The sequence below is a fragment of the Medicago sativa genome, chromosome 5, assembly GCF_051527215.1.
Source record: "Medicago sativa cultivar Bolivia chromosome 5, Bolivia_mono, whole genome shotgun sequence".
Taxonomy (NCBI): Eukaryota; Viridiplantae; Streptophyta; class Magnoliopsida; order Fabales; family Fabaceae; genus Medicago; species Medicago sativa.
In genome coordinates, this window is record NC_140753.1 from 20979327 (window position 1) to 21005998 (window position 26672).

General features: G+C 30.7%; 1 protein-coding gene across 1 annotated transcript; it reads left to right on the forward strand.

Moving 5' to 3' along the window:
* The first annotated feature begins 23904 nt into the window (after positions 1 to 23904).
* CYCD4;1 (CYCLIN D4;1) lies at positions 23905 to 26436 on the forward strand. The gene is made up of 6 exons (XM_085714361.1): positions 23905 to 24485; positions 24901 to 24987; positions 25093 to 25191; positions 25286 to 25487; positions 25595 to 25713; positions 25946 to 26436. The coding sequence occupies exons 1-6, from the start codon at positions 24186 to 24188 to the stop codon at positions 26174 to 26176; spliced, it is 1038 nt and encodes a 345-aa protein (XP_085570487.1). The 5' UTR covers positions 23905 to 24185; the 3' UTR covers positions 26177 to 26436.
* The last annotated feature ends 236 nt before the right edge of the window (positions 26437 to 26672 follow it).

Genomic DNA, 26672 nt, shown 5'->3' on the forward strand with positions numbered 1-26672 from the left:
CATTTCACAATATCCTATATCCAATTTTAAGACAAAGCGCCGTATAAAGCTTTTTGGGGACTAACATATTTCATTTCATCCACGAAAAAGAATATTTAGGGCCGGTTTGAATCACTTTTTTTTTTGTAGTTTCTAAAATCAGTTTTAAAAAATTGTTTTTATGAAGAAAATGAAAAAAAAAAGGGACAAACCACTGTTTTGGTCCCTAAAAGTATAACCTGCTTGTGTCTCACAAGAAAATCTAAATAAATCCTTCACTCTTCAAACCGTTGGTCACTCTTGTCCCTAACTTCAATCAAAACATTAACCAATCAAAATCGCTGATCTGGCGGTTGAAAATAATCAAATAACATGGTGATGTCTACCGGACTAAAATGAAAGAAAATCTTCCTCCTCCTTCGTCATTTTCTAACAATCTATCCATCTCCCTTCCTCTCTTAAGCCTCTCTCTATCTACCTATCTCTCTCCTAGTAGTTTACATGGACAACTTCTTTGACCAAGATTAAGGATATAAAATGTTGGGCTTCCAATCATTTGCAATATGTCTTTGGCATGGACAAATAATGACGTATAAAGTAAAGCCAATATTAATAAAACTATCCATTTAAGTTGAGAAAAATCCCTGCTGTTAAAAAATGTATACATAAACTGAATTACCTCGAGGAATATCAAATTGAAATCTTAGAGAGGAGACAACACATGAAATGGACATTTTGTTAGGAAGGATATGTGTTGCTCAAACTTGGCCAATATTTAGAACCAATAATCAACAAAACGAATTCTTATTAATCATTGTGGAACTATTTTAGTTAATTGATTAATTTAAAAACAATATTATATGTGCCATAAATCACTGTGGAACTTGACCATGTATTTCAAAATCTATTTAGATTGTGCACACAATTGAGAAATTATTCTTGACTATGGAGGTAAAAGAAAAACTAGGAGTGCAAATATTTCTTCTTCCCTTTGATTATCATGTCTCATATTTTCTTTTTCTTTATTCTGATGATAGGGATGTGAGCAATCTTGTACCAAATGGTTCTTATTTCCATACCTTGCTTCTAGAGAGAGAGAAACACAAATTTTTTTTAATGATTTTTTTTTTACAACTTAATTGTTAAAAAAAAAAATTATGTTGTTTTCATAAACAAAATATAAAAGAATAGGCATTGAATAAATTTGCGGTAGAAACAAAGTACTCCCTCTGTTTTAAAATGAGTGTCGCTTTAGTCAATTGCACACAGATTAAGGAATTGAATGAAATAATCATTAGACATAACACTTTTACTAAACTGCCCTTACTTTATAAGAAAAAGACAAACTGAAAGTTGCATTGAAAATTGTGTGGGAGAAAAGTTGGAGTATTTATTGAGGGTAAAGTTGGAAGAAAAAAACTAAAGTTGTATTGGAAATATAAAGTGACATTCATTTTGAAACAATTTTTTTTTGCTAAAGTGACACTCATTTTGAAACGGAGGGAGTAATCAACAAATTGTCGAACTCAACATCATACTTAATAGCAAAATAAGAAAAAGAAATTCTAAAATAAATTCAACAACCAAATTAAATTCAAAAAGATAAAATAAGTCTAAAAAGACAAAAAAACGAGTTAAGTGGGCCGGCCCGCCCCTTCCAGTGACTGCCCCGGTTTTCAACGAGTTAAGTGGGACGAGCTAACTATAGGAAGCGAGTTCAAAACATCGACTCAGCCCACCAAAAATAGCGATCTAAACGGACCGGACGGGTGACCATGTTTTGCCACCCCTAAGATATATATATATATATATATATATATATATATATATATATATATATATATATATATATATATATATATATGTTGGAAAAAATGATGAAGAATGTAAATTTTCTTTCATTTTAGTCCCATGTACTCATCACCTTGTCATTTGATCATTTTCAACGGCCACTTCAACGATTTTGACTGAGTTAACATTTTAATCAACGTTAGTGACTTAAATGACTAACGGACTGAAGAGTGAAGAATTTATTTCGATTTTTATGTGAGTTGTGGATTAATATGACATGGTGTTACATATTTAAGGATCAAAATTGTGGTTTGCCTAAAAAAATGGTGTTTGGTACTAAGTTTTTTGAAAATTGTTTTACAGATGACAAAAAATAATTACATAAGCTAATAAACAAAACGAGGGAAGAAATCCCTCTACAATCATCGGACAATATTAACTTAAGGGTCCGTTTGGTTCGAGAATTAGGAGGGGAGCGGATGGGAGGGGAGGGATTTTAACGGAGAGGAGAGGAGATATTTTAATTAAAAACGTGTTTGGTTCGGAAGGGGAGGGAAGAGATTTTAAAATTATTTTACTATTTTATCCTTAAACTTAATTAAATAAGGATAATAAAGTAACGAAACAAGAACGATGTAATAGATAACAACACGAGATAGACAACGGAATAATGAATTAGTAATAGTGTTGTTACAAGTAGTAATAAAAGTTGTTAAAAGAAAAAGTTGTTAATAATATGGAATAAAAGTTGTTACAAGGATAATATAACCTAATAATAAAAAGAGTTGTTACAAGATAATATAACCTATAACTTAATAATAATAATAATAATAATAATAATAATAATAATAATAATAATAATAATAATAATAATAATAAAAGTTGTTTCAAGGATAATATAACCTAATAATAATAATTAGGTTAATATTGAGATTTTAAATTATTCTAGGGATAATTTTGGCACTGCAATAAAATTTGCTCCCCTACCCTCCATTATAAAAATTGAACCAAACACTTCAAATTAAAAATCCCTCCTCCCCTCAATTCCCCTCCAAACCTCTCGAACCAAGAACCCTAAGGCTTTGTTTGAGAGTTTGGAGGGGAAGGGAGGGGAGGGCTTTGGGGGGTTGGAAATATATAGAAAAATGGACAAAAAATTCACATTTTTTGAAAGAACAGTTTTTTAGAGAATGATAAACTAATACTTATGATTAATATACTTTTAATTTTAAGAATATTATAACAACATAGATTGGATTTGAAAAATTCATATAAACCCTCCATAACCCCCCAAAACCCTCCCCCAATACAATTTTTGAGTTCCCCCAAATGAGGGGGATTTTTTATTATGAGTAAAAAATTAACCTCCAAAGCTCTCTCCTCCCAATGTCTTCTATTTCTTCCACTTGCTCCTTCTTTTTTTTCCAAAACTCTCCCCTCCCCTCCCCTCCAAACTCCCAAACAAACCCTAAGAGAAGTTGGATGACTAAGTTACAGACCATGACCGGAGTTTGCAAGTTTGTCTATGCAACGATTAACTTCATGAGAAACATGTTTCATCTCTCATTGTCATTGTTTCTGCTGTATAAAAGTTAACGACTCCAGGAGGAGAGGTAAAATATGTTGATTATGAGACTTCCGGACTTCACCATATCCACAATCGTGAGAATTAATCTCCACATAAAAGAACTGATGCCAAGGTTGCTCACCGACCTCAACCCATGCACGAGACACCAAACCGAAGTAAAGCAAGTAAGATTTACAAACAAAGCCACATACATAACCATGAATTAATTACATTTGGGTTATGTTAATAAGTAAGGGCATTTGTTAAGGATTCAAGAATAGAAACGATGTATAAATTTAATTTTCCGTAGAAATTATTGCTTTTTAATATTTCAATGTGTTGATTACACTTTTCCCAATATAAAGTTTTCACTTTAATCTTCTTAAAATTAAATTGGAAAATGTTATTTCTCTAGAAAAATAACATCAAGAATTTTTCAAGACACAGCTGACAAGTTTTAATTGCATGATCTATTTGTTCACTTCCTATTTTTCAGCCACACCTCCCTGAATTGTGGCAAATAGTGCATTGTGATTGGCTGCTCTTTATTCTTGAAGAATTCTTGATGTTATTTTTCTAGATATATATCATCGCTCAATTAAATTTATCAATCGTTTATATTCTTGAATCCTTAACAAATGCCCTTACTTGTTAGCGTAACCCAAATGTAATTAATTCAAGGTTATGTATGTGGCTTTGTTGGTGTTTCACTGAATTAGATATTTGTTTTCCTGTTCTGTCTGGATTTGTTGAAATCCGCAGGGTTCAAAGCCTCCGATTGTGTTGGTGTTTCACTGAATTGGATATTTGTTTTCCTGTTCTGTCCGGATTTGTTGAAATCCGCAGGGTTCAAAGCTTCCGATTGCGTTGGTGTTTCACTGAATTGGATATTTGTTTTCCTGTTCTGTCCGAATTTGTTGAAATCCGCAGGGTTCAAAGCTTCCGATTATGTGAACATTATGCCGGAGAATTTAGGGTGGTGTTTATCCGCTTGAATTGGGACTGAATGGCTCTTCGCCATTATCATAAAGAATCCAAATCCAATGTGATGCACTTTGGTCAACTTGGACTGTTTTGTTTGAAAGAGGTTTTGGACATGGCAAATTAGACGTTTTCCTCTCCGGCGATCAAGCTTCAGTTCGGATTTTCTGGGTTCAATATTCATCCCCGCGTCGGAAGGAGAATCTTATTTAGATTGTGTCCATTCACCGCAGTCTAGACCTCTACTTAAGAGGCTGTTATAATCCAATTATGTTGTTTTTAATTTTCATACCACCCGTTTGGGTAGACCTCCATTTTATGGATAAACTGGTTAGGTTTATGTCCCCCAGTTTTTTATTGTATTTTTTCCTTTTTTTTAATAATATATTTATGAACATCTGGCAAAACATTAGAGTTGGGGACCAATTTAGTTGGGAGCCACTCTTTTTTATGTCATTTGTTCTTGCCTTATAAAAAAAAAAATGTATGTGGCTTTGTTTGTAGATCTTACTTGCTCTGCATCGGTTTAGTGTCTCGTGCATGGTTTGAGGTTGGTGAGCAACCTTAGCATTTTCAATTACATTTTAGTCCCTATAATTTTTTTATTTTTAACAAAAGCATATAATTACTTTATTTTTAGGCACTAAAATGGATAGGGGATAAAAGAAAATTGAGATAATTATAGGAGTAAAAACATTTAATTCAATATTTTACTTATACTCAACGTATTTTAGCATTTTATCATGTTTGTATGAACACTCCCAAGTCCCAATCGTGAGTTGATATAACTGTAATAAGATAGTTCATACTTATTAAATTCATTTATAAATTAAAAATAAGCTAAAAAATAAAATAAGATATACTTTTAAAAAATTTCATAAAATTCCTTAAATTTTTTTCCCATAAAAATAAAAAAAATTCCAAACTTTTTATCCCAAATGGCAGACAAAATATCCAATTCAACTATCTGGCTAAAAGACTTCATGGACGATCTTTGTCATAGGTTGGGCTAAAAAGCCTACTTCCCCTTAAAGGGAGGAGCATGGGCTACCCAAGTGTGCATGGTATGTACTATTAATGTTAATCCATGCGATCATGATTTAGCCATGCTTACTAATGTTTTTAGGGGAATGCTCTTTAGACATTCAAAAAAGTCGAATGATAGTTAAGTAATGTTCAGAACACTTTTTAAATAAGATGAACCGATTTAAAAAAAGGGTCTTAGCCGATCTCAAAAGTATCAAAAGCAGTTAACTTACTATTGGATAAATGCAGCAATCACTAGGCGTCTAGAGAGTAACCATCATGTTTTTAATAGGATTGAAGTTTGCACTCACAAACAACATGAAAAATTCAGGGTTTGGGAAGCTAGTTCATTCCAATTTTTATCATATGTTTCTAGCAATAAGTCAAGAACAATAGATTGGTCATGGTCAATTCAAGTTACTACCAACAAAACTTTGGCTCCCACTTGTGGGGCACTTTAGAATCTCTAAAACCAAGGTAGAAACCTCATCATTTTCACTACAGAACTCTAACCAAATCATATTCCAAGAAGTACTAAAACTCACACGGATCATTGATGTTACATGGATAAAGTTTCTTTCATTCAAACCAATGGATTCATATAATAGAGGGAAGTTCCAATATATCATAACCAAAGATCAATTGTCAAGGCTGTGTGTGTGTGGTCTCGGAAAACCAAACCAAACCCATACTCAATCAGCGATGTTACCAGATGAAAAAGTTTGTCCTCATTCAAGGACAATGAATCATCATCATCACCATATCATCATTTCCCTTCAACGTAATCATGCATACTTTGAGTCTTTGACCGTAAAATTTCAGGTTCCTTGTTAAGGCCAATTAGAATGGGTTTTGTTAAGGAGTGTCTATGTTGTTTTGCTTCTTTACCTGCTAAAAAGTCAATTGTTTGAATTTTCAATGCATTAAATGTAATAATTATCATAAAAAATTATTATTTAAAGGTTTTAAAGAGTATCTTGAAGATATTCGTTAACATTTTCCAAAATTAATTTAGGTTTCAAAAGACAAACACAAGTACTTGTAATAACATCTAATAGAGCTCCTTATTTTATTCTATGTTTACAAATCTTCACAAACACTCCATAGAATAAGGTTTTAAATCCTTGTCCTCGTACCCAGCGTTTGAATAAAATAGTTTTGAATCTCGTCCAATTTAACTAAAAGTCTTGAGTCATTAGAGTATAGCAATGATAAATTTCTCGAGAAAGAATTTAACTAATTTGTCACAAATTATGGCCCGACCCACCTCGAAGAATTAATCTATGTAGTTGTACGCTTAGGATATTCGTTAACACGAAAAATTATGGTCACTCTGACGTTTCAATCTATTTCATTGCATAAAATTGCGGTTAAAGGAGGCTGATGCAAAGCAAATAATTTTTTAAAACATATGGTTGGTCAATAACAATTCATCTTAATTCCTTCTTCGGTATGTACCAGAATATAGTTGTCTTTTATCTTGGATGGGACGATAAACTACAAAACTTTTGCAATCCAAGATTCAAAGTAGTTATATAAGATATGTTAAAGTTTTTCTAATTCACAAGTGGCAAGGCATAAGGGAAACACGTGAGGTAGCATTTATATTATCTGCAAAAGGCAGAGATTCTGTTTGTTTATTACAAACTAATGCATATGAAATTGTTATGGCTTATGTTCTGTCCACTTTCAGTAACAAAGCTTTTAATCCGTGCTTGTTTGTAGAAGAAAGCACTCTCATGAGAATGGATCTACAAGATCAAGCAAATTATTAATACTATAAAGCCTATCTTGGACCACCATTTTAATTCTCATGCTATACAAATCCAAATATGTGTATTGACACATAGTGAGCTATTAAAATTGATCATACACGTGATTTGGTATGTGTTATAAAGTTAACCATATATATATGGCCATAAGGGGAATTTTTGGGAGACAAAACCATAGAAGAGGTGGATGCAACTGCAAAGGTTATGAAAGAGAGGGTAAAAGAGGGAGCATTTCTAGGAGAAGAAAAGAGTTTGGAATTTGTGTTAACTAAAGTTCAAAAAAGAAAGAGCGTGCGTCTTTTAGATATATCACTTGAAAGAAAAATCCATCAGAGAGATTCAATTAATAATAAATAAATAAATAACATGAACGAGTTTCAGTTTATAAATGATCAAATGCCCTAAATTTGGGTTTAATAAGAAGTACAATTCGGGTATTAATTACCAATCAATTAGGGCCATGTTTGGCATGGACAGACAACTATTTCATCATGATATTGGTTGTAGCCTATAAGTTTATACAGTAGTAGCAACACTATCTTTTGAATACTCTTGTACTCATTTTTTTATTGGTTTAAATTATTATGAGTCTATACTTTGAAGTTTGGAAATAGAACCCACACAAAATGATGAGACATGCAATGATTCCCTCCAATAAAAAAAGTGAGTGCTAGAGAGAATGTTCAAAAATGAGTGTCGCAAGTATTTGTCAAATTTGTATGATCACAAGTTCTGTATGATGGTCCATGGAAGGTAGAAGATCATTATCTTATTATTCAAAGATGACGTCCAAATTTTTTTTTAGAGTGCACAAAAGGATAGAATAGTTCCTCAAAAAAAAAAAAAAAAGGATAGAATAGTTGTTATTAGGGTTAAAATTCCAAACCTCCATTCAGAATTATATAACAACATTTTCCTTGGAAGAGTGGGGAATACTATCCTCCATGCTACCCATATTAACCATCGGAAATCAAGGGAGTATGGAATGGCGAGTAGTAACAATGATTAATAATAATATAATCTAGGGAAGAGAAGAGAAGGGAAATGCTATATATACGTGAAGGAAAACAAAAGTGGATCGGTTTATATATGTAATATGATTTTTGTTATAGACCTAGTCTTAATAAACCACTCGGTGGTAAATAGTAAAACTCAAGTTTTACCTAGAGATAAAAATTCTATGGGAGGGAAGAATCCTGAAGTTGCATGACATAAAAAAAAACTATGAAGCAGCAAGCTAGAGCGAAAACAAAACGGGGGTTCTATTGCTTGTTTGAAAGTTGATATTGAGTTGAAATTAAAGGTATTCTTCACCAAATTCAAATTATGCAAAAACAACAAGATACTTCTATTCCTTCATCATGACTTTCCTCTTCGCCTATTGATGTTGAGACAATATTGGTGCATGTGTTCCACTAAAAAAAACTGATAGTGGATGAGTTATTGTTCTTGATCTCGTGCAGAAAAATGTCAAGATCGCTCATTCTCATGAGTGTAGTTTTGGTGGGTCCATTGTGCCCAATAATCTTTGATCAATAACATAATACATTTCCTATCATATTAGTTCTTAAAGAGAAGAAGTGACATAGAAAGACTATATTTGAGGCCATGGGAATGAAATTCTTACATAATATGAAAAGTTTTTTTTTTTGTCTTTTTCCTTCTATTGGATTAGATTTATGTCCCCTCAATGTATTTTTCATAAATGAATTTCTAGCATATTAAAAAAATATTACTTATATCATTTTGGGCTATCATAACAAATATATGTATATCTCACATGTATTTGGCTAGGTTTATCTAGTTTATCTAAAAATAAATACCTTAAGTATTTTAAATAAAAAAACTGGTAGTGGATGAGTTATTGTTCTTGATCTCGTGCTGAAAAATGTCAAGATCGCTCATTCTCATGAGTGTAGTTTTGGTGGGTCCATTGTGACCAATACTTCCATCTCTGATCAATAACATAAAACATTTCCTATCATATTGGTTCTTGAAGCGATGAAGTGACTGAGAAAGACTATATTTGAGGTTATAGGAATGAAATTCTTACATAATATGAATTTTTTTTTTGTCTTTTTCCTTCTATATATTGGATTAGATGTATGTCCCCTCAATGTATTTTTCATAAATGAATTTCTAGCATATAAAAAAATATTACTTATATCATTTTGGGCTATCATAAATATATATATATATATATATATATATATATATATATATATATCTCACATGTATTTGGCTAGGTTTATCTAGTTTATCTAAAAATAAATACCTTAAGTATTTTAAATAAAAATAGGAGTATATTTTTTAAAAATTGTGAGTGGGCCAATTTTTTTTATTGTGGGTGAGGAATAGAATAGGGAGCAACAGCTCCCACAACTTTATAAGACGCCGTCTTTGCAGTCGTTTGTTTGATGATGCTAACTAATGTAGTTGATATACAATACTATACGTACACGACTAAACTAGAGTCAACGGGTGATAAATGCTAGCTTATGTACAAGTAGTACGTTTCAATTAATAGTCTCGTAAACAATCTAAATTTTATCACCAGCTTATGTACAAGTAGTAAACAATCTAAATTTTATCACCAGCTTATGTACAAGTAGTACGTTTCAATCTATGAAGCCCGGATACTCCAAAATGGTACCATATCCGTGTCGGATACGTATCGGATACCGATACTCCGCGGATACTCCGGATACCGTATCCCAGAAGTATCGGAATTAATTATTTTAATTTAAAATATATATTTTATCGGATACTTAAAAGATACTCGACGGATACACACAGATACTTATAAGATACTTCACACAGACGTATCCAAAAAAAAAATGAAGTGTATAAAAATGAGATTGTGTTGTGAAAATTTAAGATACGAATCACTATAATTACTTTTCAATTAACAAATTAAATATTATGATTTTGGTAGATGAAAGTAATGAGAGAGGGGATATTTAATCAATCAACATTAAACAAACTTTGTTTTGAGTTCTTTTATTGATACATTTGTTGATATCCTAACATATGAATGAAAATAGAATATGATTTATACAAAAACTTTACATTTTTTATTTTGATCATATGTATTTTTTTTTTTTTTTTTTTGTAAATTGTAACTTTTATGATTATATAGTATGAGTAATCAATGTTTTTTTAAGTATTTTACACGCATATAAATTTTAATATAAATATTTTGTTAACGTATCTTAGCCGTATCGTATCCTAAATTTTAAAAATTTCGCGTATTCGCGTACCCGTATCGTATCGTACCCGTATCGCACTACGTATCCGGGCTCCATAGGTTTCAATTAATAGTCTCGTAAACAATCTATATAATAGAAGAGCTAATTCTAATGATTGCCTAAAAAAAAGGTTTATTCTAATGATAAAAAGATAGCTAGGTCTTAAATTTGAAGGTTCTTCTTGATTTAAACTTCAATGTCTTCAAAGGGTTAATAAATGTAAATATCTTCTTACGTGTTTTTTTGAGTCTTAATATCTTTTTCTTTTGAACCAACAAATCATTCTCATCCTAATTTTTTTTATATAAATAAATAAATAAATAAATATCAGACAACAAAAAAACGCCATCCACATTCAATAATGTCACAATACACGTTATGTTTTGATTGTTTTTGTGTATAATACGTCGTCAGTTGGTGGTTTCAAGTTAGAGCCTCACAAACAAGCTGAGTCATTTATCATGAAAACATAAATTTTACGTGAGTAATTTCTTAAATCATCAAAACTTAACACATGATTCTTGTGCATGACAATTCATCACGAATAATTTTTAAATCGTTAGGTGTATTGATTGAAAACACTAGATTTTATGTTTTATTTCACTTAATCAACTTATTTTGTCATTGTTAGTTTGTAAAATCAAATAAAGTTTATAAAATATATACCAATATTTTATATTTTCTTATTGAATCGTGAAATTGTGTTAAATAATAAATATAATTCAATTAATTAAATTGTATTACTTTTCCCTTTTTCTTTATCAACTTATATATTTCTAAGATACAGGCCTCCTAGCAACAAAACCTTGTCCCACACATATGCAACCAACATGAATGAATTCTGTTCTTCTTCCAACAAGTTTCGCTCCCACCCAACTAAACTGACCAAAATACCCCTGCGTTAGTTAACTAATGCAGGTGTAAAACAAACATTACTTAATTTTACACATGCGTGATTTAAGTCATGCCGCATGAGTTAACTCACGCAGGAGTATTTTGGCCCGCGTGAGTTAACACACGCCAGTTTCATTTATACATGCATGTCTCTGTTCAATCATCACCTACCTAGATCATCAAAGAGAGCTTTGTAACGCTAATGTGACACACAAAACCATGTAACCAAATCTGCGTGTCATATTGGATTATCTCCACATGCACTCCAATATTAATTTGTTTCATTGGATTACATTTTGTTTGTACCTTAAAGACGAGAAAAACAAAACTAGTCTCCTAGGCAGTTGTCCAGAATCTATACGAAAGCCACAAAAGGATCAACCTAGATGATTTAAAATGTACCAAGAGAATGAATGTAGATGGCAGTTATGAGAGATATGTAGAACTAGCGTTAGAGAAAGCCACGATATGGTTACATGGTTTTGGAATTTTAAAACTGGCAGTCATGCTTTTGGAATTTTAAAGCTGGCGTGAGTTAAGTCACGCATGTGTAAAATTGAGTAACATTTGTTTTACACCTGCGTTAGTTGACTAACGTAGGGGTATTTTGGTCAGTTTGATTGGGTGAGAGCGAAACTTGTTGGGAGAAGAGCAGAATTCAACCAACATTTGGAGAAAAGCTTTCGGACCCAACTGCTTACAAAAGACTGGTTGGGAAGTTGTTATATCTCACACATACAAGACTAGAGATTGCTTATGTTGTCAACATACTAAGTAAATTTTTGGTTTCTCCACCAATGAACATATGCTAACAACTTTTCATGTTTTAAAGTTCCTAAAAAATAATTTTGGACAATGATTACACATCAGTTCTTTGTCAACTTTTAAACTTACGGGCTTTTCGGATTCAGACCGGGGAGCATGTCTAGACACTAGAAGATCAACAACTGGTTTTTGATTCTTTCTTGGCACCTGGTTAGCAAGAAAAGTAAAAAAAAGCAAACAATTGTCTCAAGATCTTCATATGAAGCTGGATATAGGGCATTAGCTCAATCAACTTGTGAAGGACAATGGTTGTTACACTTACTCAAAGATTTTCTCATAGAACACCCACCCTCTATAATCATATGTTGTGATAACAAGTCAGATCTCCATATATCTGCTAATCCAGTGTTCCATGAGAGGACAAAGCATGCAGAAATAGATTGTCATGTTGTAACAGATAAATTGTAGGCATAGATTGTTCTCTTGCTTCCATTTTCATCAAAGGAACAAGTAGCTAACATGTTGACAAAGTCTCTTCATCATGGTCCTTTCAACTTACTACAAAACAAGCTTGGAACTATAAACATTTATTTCAGCTTGAAGGGGATGTTAATAGTGAAAATAAGAAGGAAAAATAGCTTGCTTGTTCAACAAGCAATGTAACAGAGGTATAACTAACTGGCAATTATATGTGTAATTGTATCTAGTTTACTATATAGAGCAGCATAACAAACTCTATATATATAGATAACATGTTAGATTGGTGAAATAGAATTTTCCACTTATCACGCTTCTTCTCTAGCTCTTGTGCATATTTGTTAGCTTTTTTATTCATCAACTAGTATTTAGACCCGTGCGATGCACGGGAGGTTAGATATGACATTGATTAATAAATAAGGTAATCGTAAATGAAACAATAATAGTTGTAAGTGAGCATGAATTAACGTGTCCAAAATAAAACCAATAAAAACCTGAAGTAATTTAGAATTCTCGTTATCACATTGGATAGACAAATAAAAATAACCAAATGCAACTACTAATATAATAAGTTTGTCTTGAGTAATAATATACAAATTTGTGGATAATAAAGACGTATCAATTCTCAACAATTGAATCGGTAAAACTCAGTTTTATGTCCATGACTTTTGCTGATTCCAAATCAAAAATTCATCATAAAGATGATGATCAACCTGCATGAAATAAAATAAATTTGTATGATTATACACGATTATTTTAAATGGCATAAGCTATAAAGAGAAATACAAATTACATAACCATATAAAAAAGTATAAGAAAAATGCATAACATATTGTTAATTTGTGAAACAAATTTAGTTGATAAGTTTTGACTTTTTTGTCAACAACAAAATTCTAAATATTATTTTTTACACACGTGTGTGCGCCCACACACACACACATATATAGTTCGAAAGAAAGGCATTATTTTAAATAAAAGTGCTTTGAAAAACATAGCTAGATGCACGCAACAATAAACAAATAGAAAATATATACGAATATGTATATGTGTAAATTACCTATCTTAAATTCTGAAAGACTTCTTTGTAGACAACATTATTAGTTTTGTTGGAGACGCGTCCTTCGTCATCGCAAATCAGCATCTTCAGCCCAGCATATGAAGTAACGCGTGAAAGAGCAACATATAACTGTCCGTGTGAAAATATGGGTTTTGAAAGATATATTCCAACATTTTTAAGAGATTGTCCTTGGCTCTTATTGATAGTCATCGCAAATGAGACCATAATAGGAAACTGTTTACGTTGAAACGTGAAAGAAAGTTTTGTATCAGATGGACATGGAGACAAAGTCAATCTTGGGATATATACCTTTTGTCCAATATTGTTCCCTGATATTATCTTTGCCTCAAGTACGAAATTCCCCATTTGCATAATTATAAGGCGCGTACCATTGCATAATCCTAACGGTTGATCAATATTTCTCAATAACATAATTGGAACTCCAACCTTGAGATTTAACTCATGGTTTGGCAAACCTGAAGAGTTGACGGTGTTCAAAAATTCTGGAGTGAGAATCTGATCAGGACCATTAATATTTTCATCCTGTGTAGACGGACTATCAGCACTTAGGTATGTTTTTTTCTCACCAGGAATCATCGATAAAATGTAATTGTTCAGTGAATCAACAATATCATTGGTAGGTGCTAAAATTGCCCTATCTTGAAAAAATGAAATATCACTCATATTCTCCAAAAGTGATGGATATGTGCTATTAACAATTGAAGAAATTAGGTCACCTGAGTTCTTGATCAACATGTCATCTGGTATTTCAATTTCAACTTCCCCATCATTGTTGTCTCTAATATTTCCATCTCCAACATTTAAAATCCAGTCAGAGAACTCTTTGAGTTCATTGACATCAAAACATGAAGATCCAGTTTGAAGCCTCATGTTTTTGGTCAATTTTAGGACTCGACAATGTTTCCAAAGGCGCGATGAATTAATGCTAGCATCAACAACATTATGTCTTGGTGCTTTTGGAATGACCGGAAGAATTTGCCTGAAATCACCACCCAAGACGACCACTTTTCCTCCAAAAGGAATATCCACACTTCCAGGATTAGAGACACGAAGTATATCCCTAAAAGTCTTATCAACTGCTTCAAAGCAATGCCTATGAAGCATCGGGACTTCATCCCAAATAATAAGTTTTGACTCAACGATTAGTTGTGCTAAAGGATCCTCTGGCTTGATAGGGCAAAGTCGAATTCTCGAATATCTGTATGGGTATGCCAAATCTAGAATGTGTTGTCCTGCCACCTGGAATAAGTAATGCTGCTATCCCACTTGATGCTATCGTCAAAAAAATTTCTCCTCTGGATCTAATTGCTGCAGATATCGCTCTCCAAATGAAGGTTTTACCGGTTCCGCCATACCCATCAATGAAGAAAAAACCACCGATGTTTGCATCCACAGAACTCATGATTGTGTCGTATATGCTCCTTTGTTCTTCAGTCATTGTGGAAGTTAATTTTTTGTGTTCCAGAATTAGATCACGATGATTATAGTTAAGCTCGTCAGAAATAAGTTGATTGTAAGATTCAGGATTCAAAGGCATGTTCACTTGAGGCATGGTTTCAAAAAAAAAATTAGACTTTTGTTCCTTCTCCGCAACAATTTTTCTATTTCCACCAAAGTTAAATTTTTCAATTCATCTTCGGTCAAAACCAAATCTATTATATAGAGTGAAAACATAAGTTAAATATGATAATAGTAAAATTCAATATTATAAACAATGAAGCAAAAGAAATAATGAGAATTGAATATACCTGGAATTTTCAGGTGTGTTCGTTGCCTATATAAAATGTCATCACTTAAATACTTCCGGGTATTTATCCAAACACAATCTGGACTTGGAATTTCATTTAACAGCAATAAAGTTGTAAATAAGATCCTTAGAAAACTACCTGTGCCCCACTGAGCTGCTTCTTTAATTACATCAACATGCTCTTTGTCATCAAACAAAAAACAAATAAGATTATGAAAGGAAAAAAAAAAACTAAGATTATGGAAGAAAAAAAACATATTTAGTAGTTTATGGCACAAATTTAACAAAAGTTTATTCAATTGCTTAAATATATATTATTAAATAGTAATGTAAAAGAAAAACAAAATAAAATTATGAAAGAAAAAAATAAGAAAAAAAACAAACTAAGAGTATGGAAGGAAAAAAAAAATGTATTTAGTAGTTTATGGCACAAATTTAGCAAAAGTTTGTTCAATTGCTTAAAAATTTTTTAGCAAAAGTTTGTTTAGAAAAACATAGTTAACAAAAACAAAAAAACATATGGGGATCGGTGTTTATATTGCCAAATACTCCCTTCGTCCTGAATTATAAGCAAAAAAATCACATTTTCTTTGTCCCAAAATATAAGCAAAAAAGACCAACTTTTATGCTATTATTATGTTTTTTCAACAAAATCTTCTTTTTCAAAGTAAAATTAAATGTAAATTGCATTCAATTTGTCCTCCTTTTTATTTTTCTCCATAATCATTATCCAATGAGAATTGGTTTTGCTTCTTTCCAAGAAACTTATTCCAAGGAAAATACAAAAAATTATAACTCAAATAACCATGTTTTACCTTTCTTAATAAGTGTGAATTGGTGTTTTTTTGCTTATAAATTGGGACGGAGGGAGTAAATAGAGAAAATAGCTCTACCAAAAAAATAGTGAAAATAGAATAAAACAAACTATGATGTCCATCAAACAAAAAACAAAATAAGATTATGAAAGAAAAAAAAAACAAAAAAAACAAACTAAGATTACGGAAGAAAAAAACGTATTTAGTAGTTTATGGCACAAATTTAACAAATGTTTGTTCAATTGCTTAAATATATATTATTAAATAGTAAAGTGAAAGAAAAACAAAATAAAATTATGAAAGAAAAAAAAGAAACTAAGATTATGGAAGAAAAAAAAACGTATTTAGTAGTTTATGGCACAAATTTAGCAAAAGTTTGTTCAATTGCTTAATTTTTTTTAGCAAAAGTTTGTTTAGAAAAACATAGTTAACAAAAACAAAAAAACATATGGGGGTCGGTGTTTATATTGCCAAATAAATAGAGAAAATAGCACTACCAAAAAAATAGAGAAAATAGAAAACAAACTATGATGTCCATCAAACAAATAACAAAATAAGATTATGAAAGGAAAAAAAAAACAAACTAAGATTATGGAAGAAAAAAAACGTATTTAGTAGTTTATGGCACAAATTTAGCAAAAGTTTGTTCAATTGCTTAAATATATATTAAATAATAATAATAATGAGATGTCAATATTAAATTTAGCAAAAGTTTGTTCAATTCAATTGCTTAAATATATATTAAATATTAAATAATAATAATAATGAGATTTCAATATTAAAATGACAAAATTAACCTCAATTTTTGGCTCCAAAAAGCTGTTTAAGACAACTTAAGACCTTTTATAAATAAGAAATATATATTAAATATTAAATAATAATAATAATGAGATTTCAATATTAAAATGACAAAATTAACCTCAATTTTTGGCTCCAAAAAGCTGTTTAAGACAACTTAAGACCTTTTATAAATAAAATTATAACTCAAATAACCATGTTTTACCTTTCTTAATAAGTGTGAATTGGTGTTTTTTTGCTTATAAATTGGGACGGAGGGAGTAAATAGAGAAAATAGCTCTACCAAAAAAATAGTGAAAATAGAATAAAACAAACTATGATGTCCATCAAACAAAAAACAAAATAAGATTATGAAAGAAAAAAAAACAAAAAAAACAAACTAAGATTACGGAAGAAAAAAACGTATTTAGTAGTTTATGGCACAAATTTAACAAATGTTTGTTCAATTGCTTAAATATATATTATTAAATAGTAAAGTGAAAGAAAAACAAAATAAAATTATGAAAGAAAAAAAAGAAACTAAGATTATGGAAGAAAAAAAAACGTATTTAGTAGTTTATGGCACAAATTTAGCAAAAGTTTGTTCAATTGCTTAATTTTTTTTAGCAAAAGTTTGTTTAGAAAAACATAGTTAACAAAAACAAAAAAACATATGGGGGTCGGTGTTTATATTGCCAAATAAATAGAGAAAATAGCACTACCAAAAAAATAGAGAAAATAGAAAACAAACTATGATGTCCATCAAACAAATAACAAAATAAGATTATGAAAGGAAAAAAAAAACAAACTAAGATTATGGAAGAAAAAAAACGTATTTAGTAGTTTATGGCACAAATTTAGCAAAAGTTTGTTCAATTGCTTAAATATATATTAAATAATAATAATAATGAGATGTCAATATTAAATTTAGCAAAAGTTTGTTCAATTCAATTGCTTAAATATATATTAAATATTAAATAATAATAATAATGAGATTTCAATATTAAAATGACAAAATTAACCTCAATTTTTGGCTCCAAAAAGCTGTTTAAGACAACTTAAGACCTTTTATAAATAAGATTTTCGGCTCCAAAAACATGTCTAAGAGACTTATGAACTTTTATAAATAAGATACGCGATCATTTCCTAAAAAAATAGAAAAACAGCAAAAAATAATTAGGAAGGAAATGTGGAACAACTTTTTTGGTTCCAAAAAGTTGTCTAAGAGACTTAAGAACTTTTATAAATAAGATACGCTATCATTTTCTAAAAAAAAAAAAAATTAGGAAGGAAATTTGCAAAACGTTTTTTGGCTCCAAAAGTTACGTAAGAGACTTAAGTACCTTTATAAATAAGATACGCTATCATTTTCAAAAAAAAAAAAATAGGAAGGAAATTTGCAAAACGTTTTTTGACTTCAAAAGTTACGTAAGAGACTTAAGTACCTTTATAAATAAGATGTGTTTCGTAAATACATCCAAAACCAACGTAAATAGATAAGGGATTAGGGTTGACTCATGGTCATATTCTTGTTATGAAAAATCATTGATAGGGATTAGGGTTAACCCTTGGTCCAATCCTTGTTATGAAAAAAATCATTGATAATGCTTCCAAAAGACAAATAATAAAACCCCTGAAGTACATTAGACTTCAACAACATTTTCGGCTCCAAAAACATGTCTAAGAGACTAAAGAACTTTTATAAATAAGATACGCACGCGATCATTTCCTAAAAAAATAGAAAAACAGCAAAAAATAATTAGGAAGGAAATGTGGAACAACTTTTTTGGTTCCAAAAAGTTGTCTAAGAGACTTAAGAACTTTTATAAATAAGATACGCTATCATTTTCTAAAAAAAAAAAAAAATTAGGAAGGAAATTTGCAAAACGTTTTTTGGCTCCAAAAGTTACGTAAGAGACTTAAGTACCTTTATAAATAAGATAGAGTCTGAAATCATCTTTTCACAAACATTGTTCAGTTTAACCCATTCAATACAAGGTTGCTTGCATCCAGTAAATAGTCTCTTTCTAGCAAGTTCTTCTATCCATTTAATACATAGTATTAAAAAAAGAAATTCAAACAATCATAAAATAAGTTTCTATTAGTTGCAATTCAGAGAATATAATTACATTTTCCATTACTTTAAGAAATTCAAATCACATAAACTACTTATTATTATTATTATTATTATTATTATTATTATTATTATTATTATTATTATTATTATTATTATTATTATTATTATTAAAATGAAATTCCTACTTTGGACTAGAATCATCTATTAACTATAAATTTTTCCTTGTTAAAAAAAATCTATAAATTTTCCATATAAAAAAAGAAATAAAATGGAATTGTCTTTTAGTATTTTTTTGTTAAAAAAAACCTCAAAATTGTTGTGAATTCGGACAAAATCACACCAATGAATAACAAAGATGTGTGGAGCAAAGGAAGTGGTAATCAATAGATAAAGTGTCTCCAAGCAACAACAACAAAAACAGATCTAAATCTAAGTGTAGAGCAACACCACAAGCATAATCAAAACAATAAAGATAAGCAATGAAAGAAAGGAACAAACACACCAAGATGGTAACCCAGTTCGGTCCAATATGACCTACTCTGGGGGAGAGAGCAGCCCTCCAATCCACTAAGATGAAAGTGATACAAATGGGTTACAAGAAATTAGCTTAAAAGCTCACAAAAGAACAAGACCTAATTTCTACCCATTTTCATGTCACCCACACTCACAATGAATCCTAAGAGAAAACACAAAAGGAAGCTTTTGATCCTTCCAATGGTGAAATCTCACTACCCAAGGTGTTTAAAATGTTTCCCAACCCAAGAGATCCTCACTACAAAGACACTCAACCCTAAAGTTACCTCCTTTGTAATCCAAGTTTCTCTCTCTTCAAGCTCTACTTCAAAATCTGCAAAGAAACACTTATATAGCAGTCTTCAGCTGTCAAAATCGTGACACGTTTGATACGTACGACCCAAGGTACGACCAACCTTATCCTGAAAACTTGCCCAGCAAGCCGAAAATCGTGTCACGTTTTCCCAAAATCGTGCCACGATTACACACCAGCAAAACATGCTTTCGGCATAGCCAAAATCGTGACACGTTAATGAAATCGTGTCACGTTTTCTCTGTTTCTCAAAACCACAAATTTGAAGCCAACAAACAACAAAAATTAGAAAGAAAAGTTATGTAATTGGAAAATTATGGAACTCATTTACATGTTTGGCGTGAATTGCCAACTCATTCGAGGCGTTGTCACCAACTAGCCAGGTTGTATGAAAAAGTGATGAAGTGCGGGACTCTTATTTATTGCAGTGTTATGCTCACACAATTTTTATAATTTATTTTCTAAAAAACATTATTATTTATTGAATAAAAAATAACTTAATTTATTTTTTTTACAAAAAAAAAATCATAAATGGTTATTTAGTAAAAGAAAAAAAGAGAAAATTTGATCCACTTATGTTTCATTTTCTTGTGATGAGGAAATTTTGAGTCGAAACAAACACTGTGGAACAATTGTGATAAACTAGAGTTTTTTTAATCAAGTAGTTTTTTTTTTTTTTTTGAAGGAAATAATCAAGTAGTTTAGTAGTTAGAAATTGATAAATAGGATATAAATTACCAAAAAAATAAAAATAAACAGCCCTCATATTAATTTGGTTTCTACTCCATATGCGGATATTATGTAACAAAGCTTTCCTTGAGTGAGATATATTTGTCTTGGCCATAGAGACCACTTCTATAAAAGACTCTCAACTTGTGAAAGAATGAACTCGATTCTGTAATTATTTTATATTTACGGCTAGCTCCCTCATCTGTACATATCTTATGTTTAGTTTTTCTAACATATTAATTTTATCCTTCAAATTCTTCAATATCTTTAAGTTAATTCCAATGAAATAGTACAAACATAAATACAGTGCAAAGTTCATATATATATGATCGGAAAAAAGAAGAAGTTTACATGAGATAAGTCTAGTCAATTTATGTTGGGTAATTTATACTTTGTTGTGGAAGTTTTGTGTAGATATGGAATCAATTATATATAAAACTCTTTCTCCAAAAAAAAAATTATATATAAAACTCAGAATAAAAAACATTGGCTCATGTATTTGATTTGGATACAATATAAGTGCAAACCTTTTAAACATTTTTTGTATATTGATCTAGTCATATTTCATCGTGTATTTATAGTAATATAATAAAATGATATTACAGTTTGATTTAACTAGATGCGTGTGAATCAAGTAATTGGACTCAAGTAATTAATAAGCTATAATAAAAGATCAATCGTTCGTAAGAATCTTAATTCAATATAGTAGAAAACGTTTACTTTATTTTATTTTAAATTTTACTTATCTTCCAATCCGCATTATGAAGGTTCTCTTTCCATAAAAATTAGATGATTAGAAGTAAGAAAAAAAAAAGAGATGCATGCAAACAAGGTTTCTTTTAATTTGGACCAGTAAACGTTGGGGTTCAACTAGGACCAGTTGAAGGTTGACCATTGATATATTAATATTAAATACATACGGCTGAGATTAATTATTTAGTACCTGTTGTACAAGTTGAGTGACAGGCAAGACTTATGTAAGATTGACTGCATTGTAACATTTTTGTCATTTTTTGAAAATTGATTTATGGGTTGAGTCTAAACATGGACCTTTGTCATTTTGTGAAAAAACTATTTACGGAAAATAGAATAAGATTTGTGAAAAAGATTAATGTGAAAAAAAAAACCTGCTACAATAAAATACGGACAACGTAATTTATATAACACAAGATGAGAGTAACGTAAAGTAATATACTATTATCAGCCAATTTATTTTCTCTATAAAAAACTATTTACGGAAAATAAAATAAGATTTGTGAAAAAAAAAACTATATGCGTGAAAAGAGTTTGAAAGGAAAAATCAAGTTTGGATGCCAATCACTTAGTTGCGTTTTTTTTTAAGGAAGTTACGTTTTTATTTTTATCACGAATTTCATTCTTACAAATTTTTATAGTGGCTTGTATTTATTTTCAATAAGATACATAAATTGACTCTGTATTCTGGAATTTGTAACACTCATACTCATGTGCATATAGACTCTAGAGAAAAGAGGAAAAGGAGTTGCTAGCATGTTTTTCTATAAGGGGTGTATGGTATGGGACAGCTGGAACACAACCTGTGATACCAAGTAATTTCACCGGTTCAAGTTGGACCAAAACATACCTGCAAACAATTGTTTTTGGGCAATGCAGGTAAATTGTATATGTGGTTGTAGATCAATATCTTAGTTTATCTTTTTATTTGATCACATTCTTAGTTTTTTTTTTTTACTCAGCGATATTCTTAGTTTATCAATGATAACTTTCATTTCTCTTATCCTCATGAGTTTACCTCAGTAGGTAGGGATATTGCATATTATATGCAGAGGTCAGGGGTTCGAATCCTGGACACCCCACTTCTCCAGAGTCAAATTGTGTGAACTCTAACACTACTTGACGAAAAAAAAAAACTTTCATTTCTCTTTTACGTATTGTAATTTTTTTGACAAATAATTTTAGTATTTGACCTATGCGTAAATCCTGTTTTTTTGGAAGTAAATCCTGTGATTTAGAGTATTATTTCAAAAACCATGGGAATATGGAATGACAATTAGAGCACATTGTTTTTTTGTTTTTTTTTTTTTTTTTTTTGTAGAGGAATTAGAGGACATTTATGTTTGTATAAAATGAAAAATGAAAAATATAAGATAAAGAAAGAGAAAAGTCACGATGGTTCATGTACGTGATAAAGGAAAGTTCTTCATAGCTCATTAATTATTTTACCCTTTGTAATTGTCACAATCCAAGGAAATAATTTACAGAATTAAAATAAGTTGAATTACCTTCATATTACCAGTATAGTTTTTACTTATATAAAAACATACATACTTTCAAAATGGAGCTTAATAAGTATTCAGTGATAATGTAAAAAAATACACCATTAGTTTTACATAAACTCCAATTATATCTCACAATGGTGTCATATTGTGATATTATTTTTTAAAAATACTTATACAAATATTTTTGAGAAGAAAATACTTAAACAAATATCTACATTATAAATATAATTGGACGTTGTAAAAAAAAGACATATTGGACGTCTCTCTATACATTTTTTCATAGTATTTGTGCATAATAATTAAATTCTTACTGTCTAAAAAAATATCATTCCTTATTCTTTTTTTGTTAGAACATATTCTTATTATTCTACAACATTAAGTCTTAAGTCATGATTAGCTTTTATCGGATAATATATATACATATTAAAAATTGAAAATAAAATAATGTTTATTCTTGATACAACTTCTTTATTGTTATGAATATTATAAGTGGATGTCCATATAACAATTGAGTTATTGGGTTATACTATTAGCTTATTGGGCCATATTGTGTTTGCTCCCCAAGTCATTGTATTTCTCTATAATAGAGCTCATATGTAATCTAATTGTACATCACAAGAGAATAATAGAATCATCTCTCTTCACTTTCTTTCTCCTTCTCTACTTCTCTCTACATTATTCTTGTTCCTATTTCTTTAGTTTCATAACATTTATCACAAATTATATAAATATTCATAAAACTTAAGTTGATCCATTTAATAAGGAATTTGTGTATGTTCTACAAAGGTGTGAGATTGATTCTTTTTGTCGACGTGAGGAGTTCATCGGTAGATATACGTAATTATCTTTGTATCTATTGAATCAGAAGTCAACGCGCCTAAATATTTTTCTAAAATAATTTAAAATTAATACTAGAAAAAGGCTTGTGCTTGAAAAAAGAAATCCCAATATTTTGGTCTCAAAAACATTCTTTTTTTGCTTGGAACAATTTCCATTTTAACAAAATCAAACAACTAATTTTTTTGTTGTGTTTTTTTTATTTGGAACCCACCATAACCATAAAACCTTTTTGTCATGTTTTATTTTCCTTTCTCTTTGGGTCTTTGCTATGTCAATGGATACCCATCATCATCATTTTTGCCCCATAAATCTCTCTCTATTCTTTTTACCCTAAAACACACAAACCCATTTCCTACATAAACCTCATCATCTCTTTCATCACTCTCACACTCTCCTTCCATGTTCAACCAGTGCCATTTCAATTTTTTCATCTAATCACAAAAAACCCATTAATAAAGTTTTGTTTTTTAAGCTTTTTTCAATAACCCCTTTTGATGAAGTTTCATTATTAGCACCCTTTTAATCAACCTCTCTTTCAATGGCTGAAAGCTTTGACAGTGCTGAATCTAATCTTTTATGTAGTGAAAACAATAGCACATGTTTTGATGATGTTGTTGATGGTTCTGGAATCTCACCTTCATGGGACCACACAAATGTTCACTTGGACAACGTTGGATCGGATTCATTTCTATGTTTTGTTGCACAGAGTGAGGAAATTGTGAAGGTTATGGTTGAGAAAGAGAAGGATCATTTGCCTAGAGAGGATTATTTGATAAGATTGCGTAGTGGTGATTTGGATTTGAGTGTTAGAAGAGAGGCTCTTGATTGGATTTGGAAGGTTGGTTTTTTGTTTTAATTCATTGAAGGGTCATGAAAAATAATAATTTTTATATGATTTTTTTGCTTTAATGTTTATGTGATTCTTAACTAAGTGTGGTTTAAGTGATTCTAATGTGAATTTAGTTATCAAAAGTGTGTTTTTTATGTGGTTTTAGATTGTGACTTTAATATCAAAATCAATTAATATGCAATGTCTGGTTTTTCATTGAGGTAATTGGATTTTCAGTGAATTTGCTTGCTCAACTAATTTTGTGGCAACTTGTTAAAGTTCTCAAGTGATTTCCATTTTGGTTCATCCTTATTTGAATTTTGGTTTTTTTACTGGTTTGAACTGTGTAATGAAAGTCCTCAATCTTGTATTGTAATTGGGCTATCAAATTACTGAATTTTGCTTTCTGTAATGTGATCAACAGGCTCATGCTTATTATGAATTTGGACCCTTGAGTCTTTGCCTATCTGTGAACTACTTGGATCGATTCCTATCGGTTTTTCAATTACCGGTAAGATCGAATATCAAATATCGAAGTTTGCTTGTGTTCTTTACCGGTTTTTCAATTACTCTGATCTCTTATTGGAAGCCTAATTGTTGTGTATGGCATGTTCAGAGAGGTGTGACTTGGACTGTGCAATTGTTAGCTGTAGCTTGCTTCTCACTTGCAGCTAAAATGGAAGAGGTTAAAGTGCCTCAATCTGTAGATTTACAGGTATCAAAAAATCATATAATCTTCGAAGATTGCCGTTACATATGAGTTTGTTTTGTTAGAATCTAATTTTCTCATTGATATTGATAATGCACAGGTTGGAGAACCAAAATTTGTATTCCAAGCTAAAACAATTCAGAGAATGGAACTAATGATATTAAGCTCATTAGGATGGAAAATGCGCGCGTTAACTCCTTGTTCCTTCATAGACTACTTCCTTGCTAAGATCGGTTGCGAGAAGTATCCCGAAAAGTCATTGATTGCGAGATCAGTTCAGCTCATCCTTAACATAATCAAGGGTATACTATTCATTCTCCTTACTCTAAATATGTTGTCCTTGTGTACTACATTGTTCTTAAGGAGTAATGAGTTTAAAGAGTTGTTGTACAATTCAATTGCATTGCAGGTATTGACTTCTTGGAATTCAGGTCTTCTGAAATCGCTGCAGCGGTGGCCATTTCTTTAAAGGAACTGCCAGCACAAGAAGTTGACAAGGCCATAACTGATTTCTTCATTGTAGATAAGGTGAGGTTGTGTGTGGTTCCCGGAAATGGATTCCCTAGTATGCAGTTACAGATCTCGACCATCCAATCTAAGTTAATGGTCGAGATAGTTAATTGTGTAATTTGAACTTCTACCGCAGGGAATCCGGGTCCGTGGTTCCCACATAAATACAGTGAGCAAGAACAAACAACAAATTTTACTTTAAGTTTTGTCCTTGTGTTTGATATCATGTTTCCTTTGCTGAATTGTGCAGGAGAGAGTTCTAAAGTGTGTTGAATTGATAAGAGATCTTTCCTTGATCAAGGTTGGTGGCAATAATTTTGCACCATTTGTACCTCAAAGCCCTATAGGGGTGCTTGATGCAGGGTGCATGAGTTTTAAGAGTGATGAATTAACAAATGGATCATGTCCAAATTCTTCAAATAGTAGTCCAAATGCTAAAAGGATCAAATTTGATGGACCTTCAAGTGGAACTTCACAATGATTATGTGAATTTTCTTTCCTTCACCATAAGTCCATTTGAAAGAGCCATGTTTGGATGAATAAGTTGATAGGAATTTAAGGTGGGATAAGATGTTGTTGTTGGTAGTTGTTTATAGTCAGATTATTACAGATCAGCTGCAAAAAAAAAATACTGCATAGATGCGGTTGGTAGAGAAAATTTTGATGAAACAATGTTGTTGAGGCATAACATTTGTCCAGTGAGAATGTAATATTTGAGAGGTTATAATTTGTGTTGTCACATGTGAATCTCTCCTAACTTCTCATCATCATCATCATGTATATATCATCATACTATCATCATCATACACACACACATAATATAATAATATTAAATAAAAATAACGCATTTAATTTTTCAGATTTCGCCACATGTCAACATCTCCATCAGCCATGTGTTAATTATATTTTATACATGTTTTTAGCACATAATATTTTCTCAATTATATTTTCCTTAAAAAAAAAAATTCTCAACTATT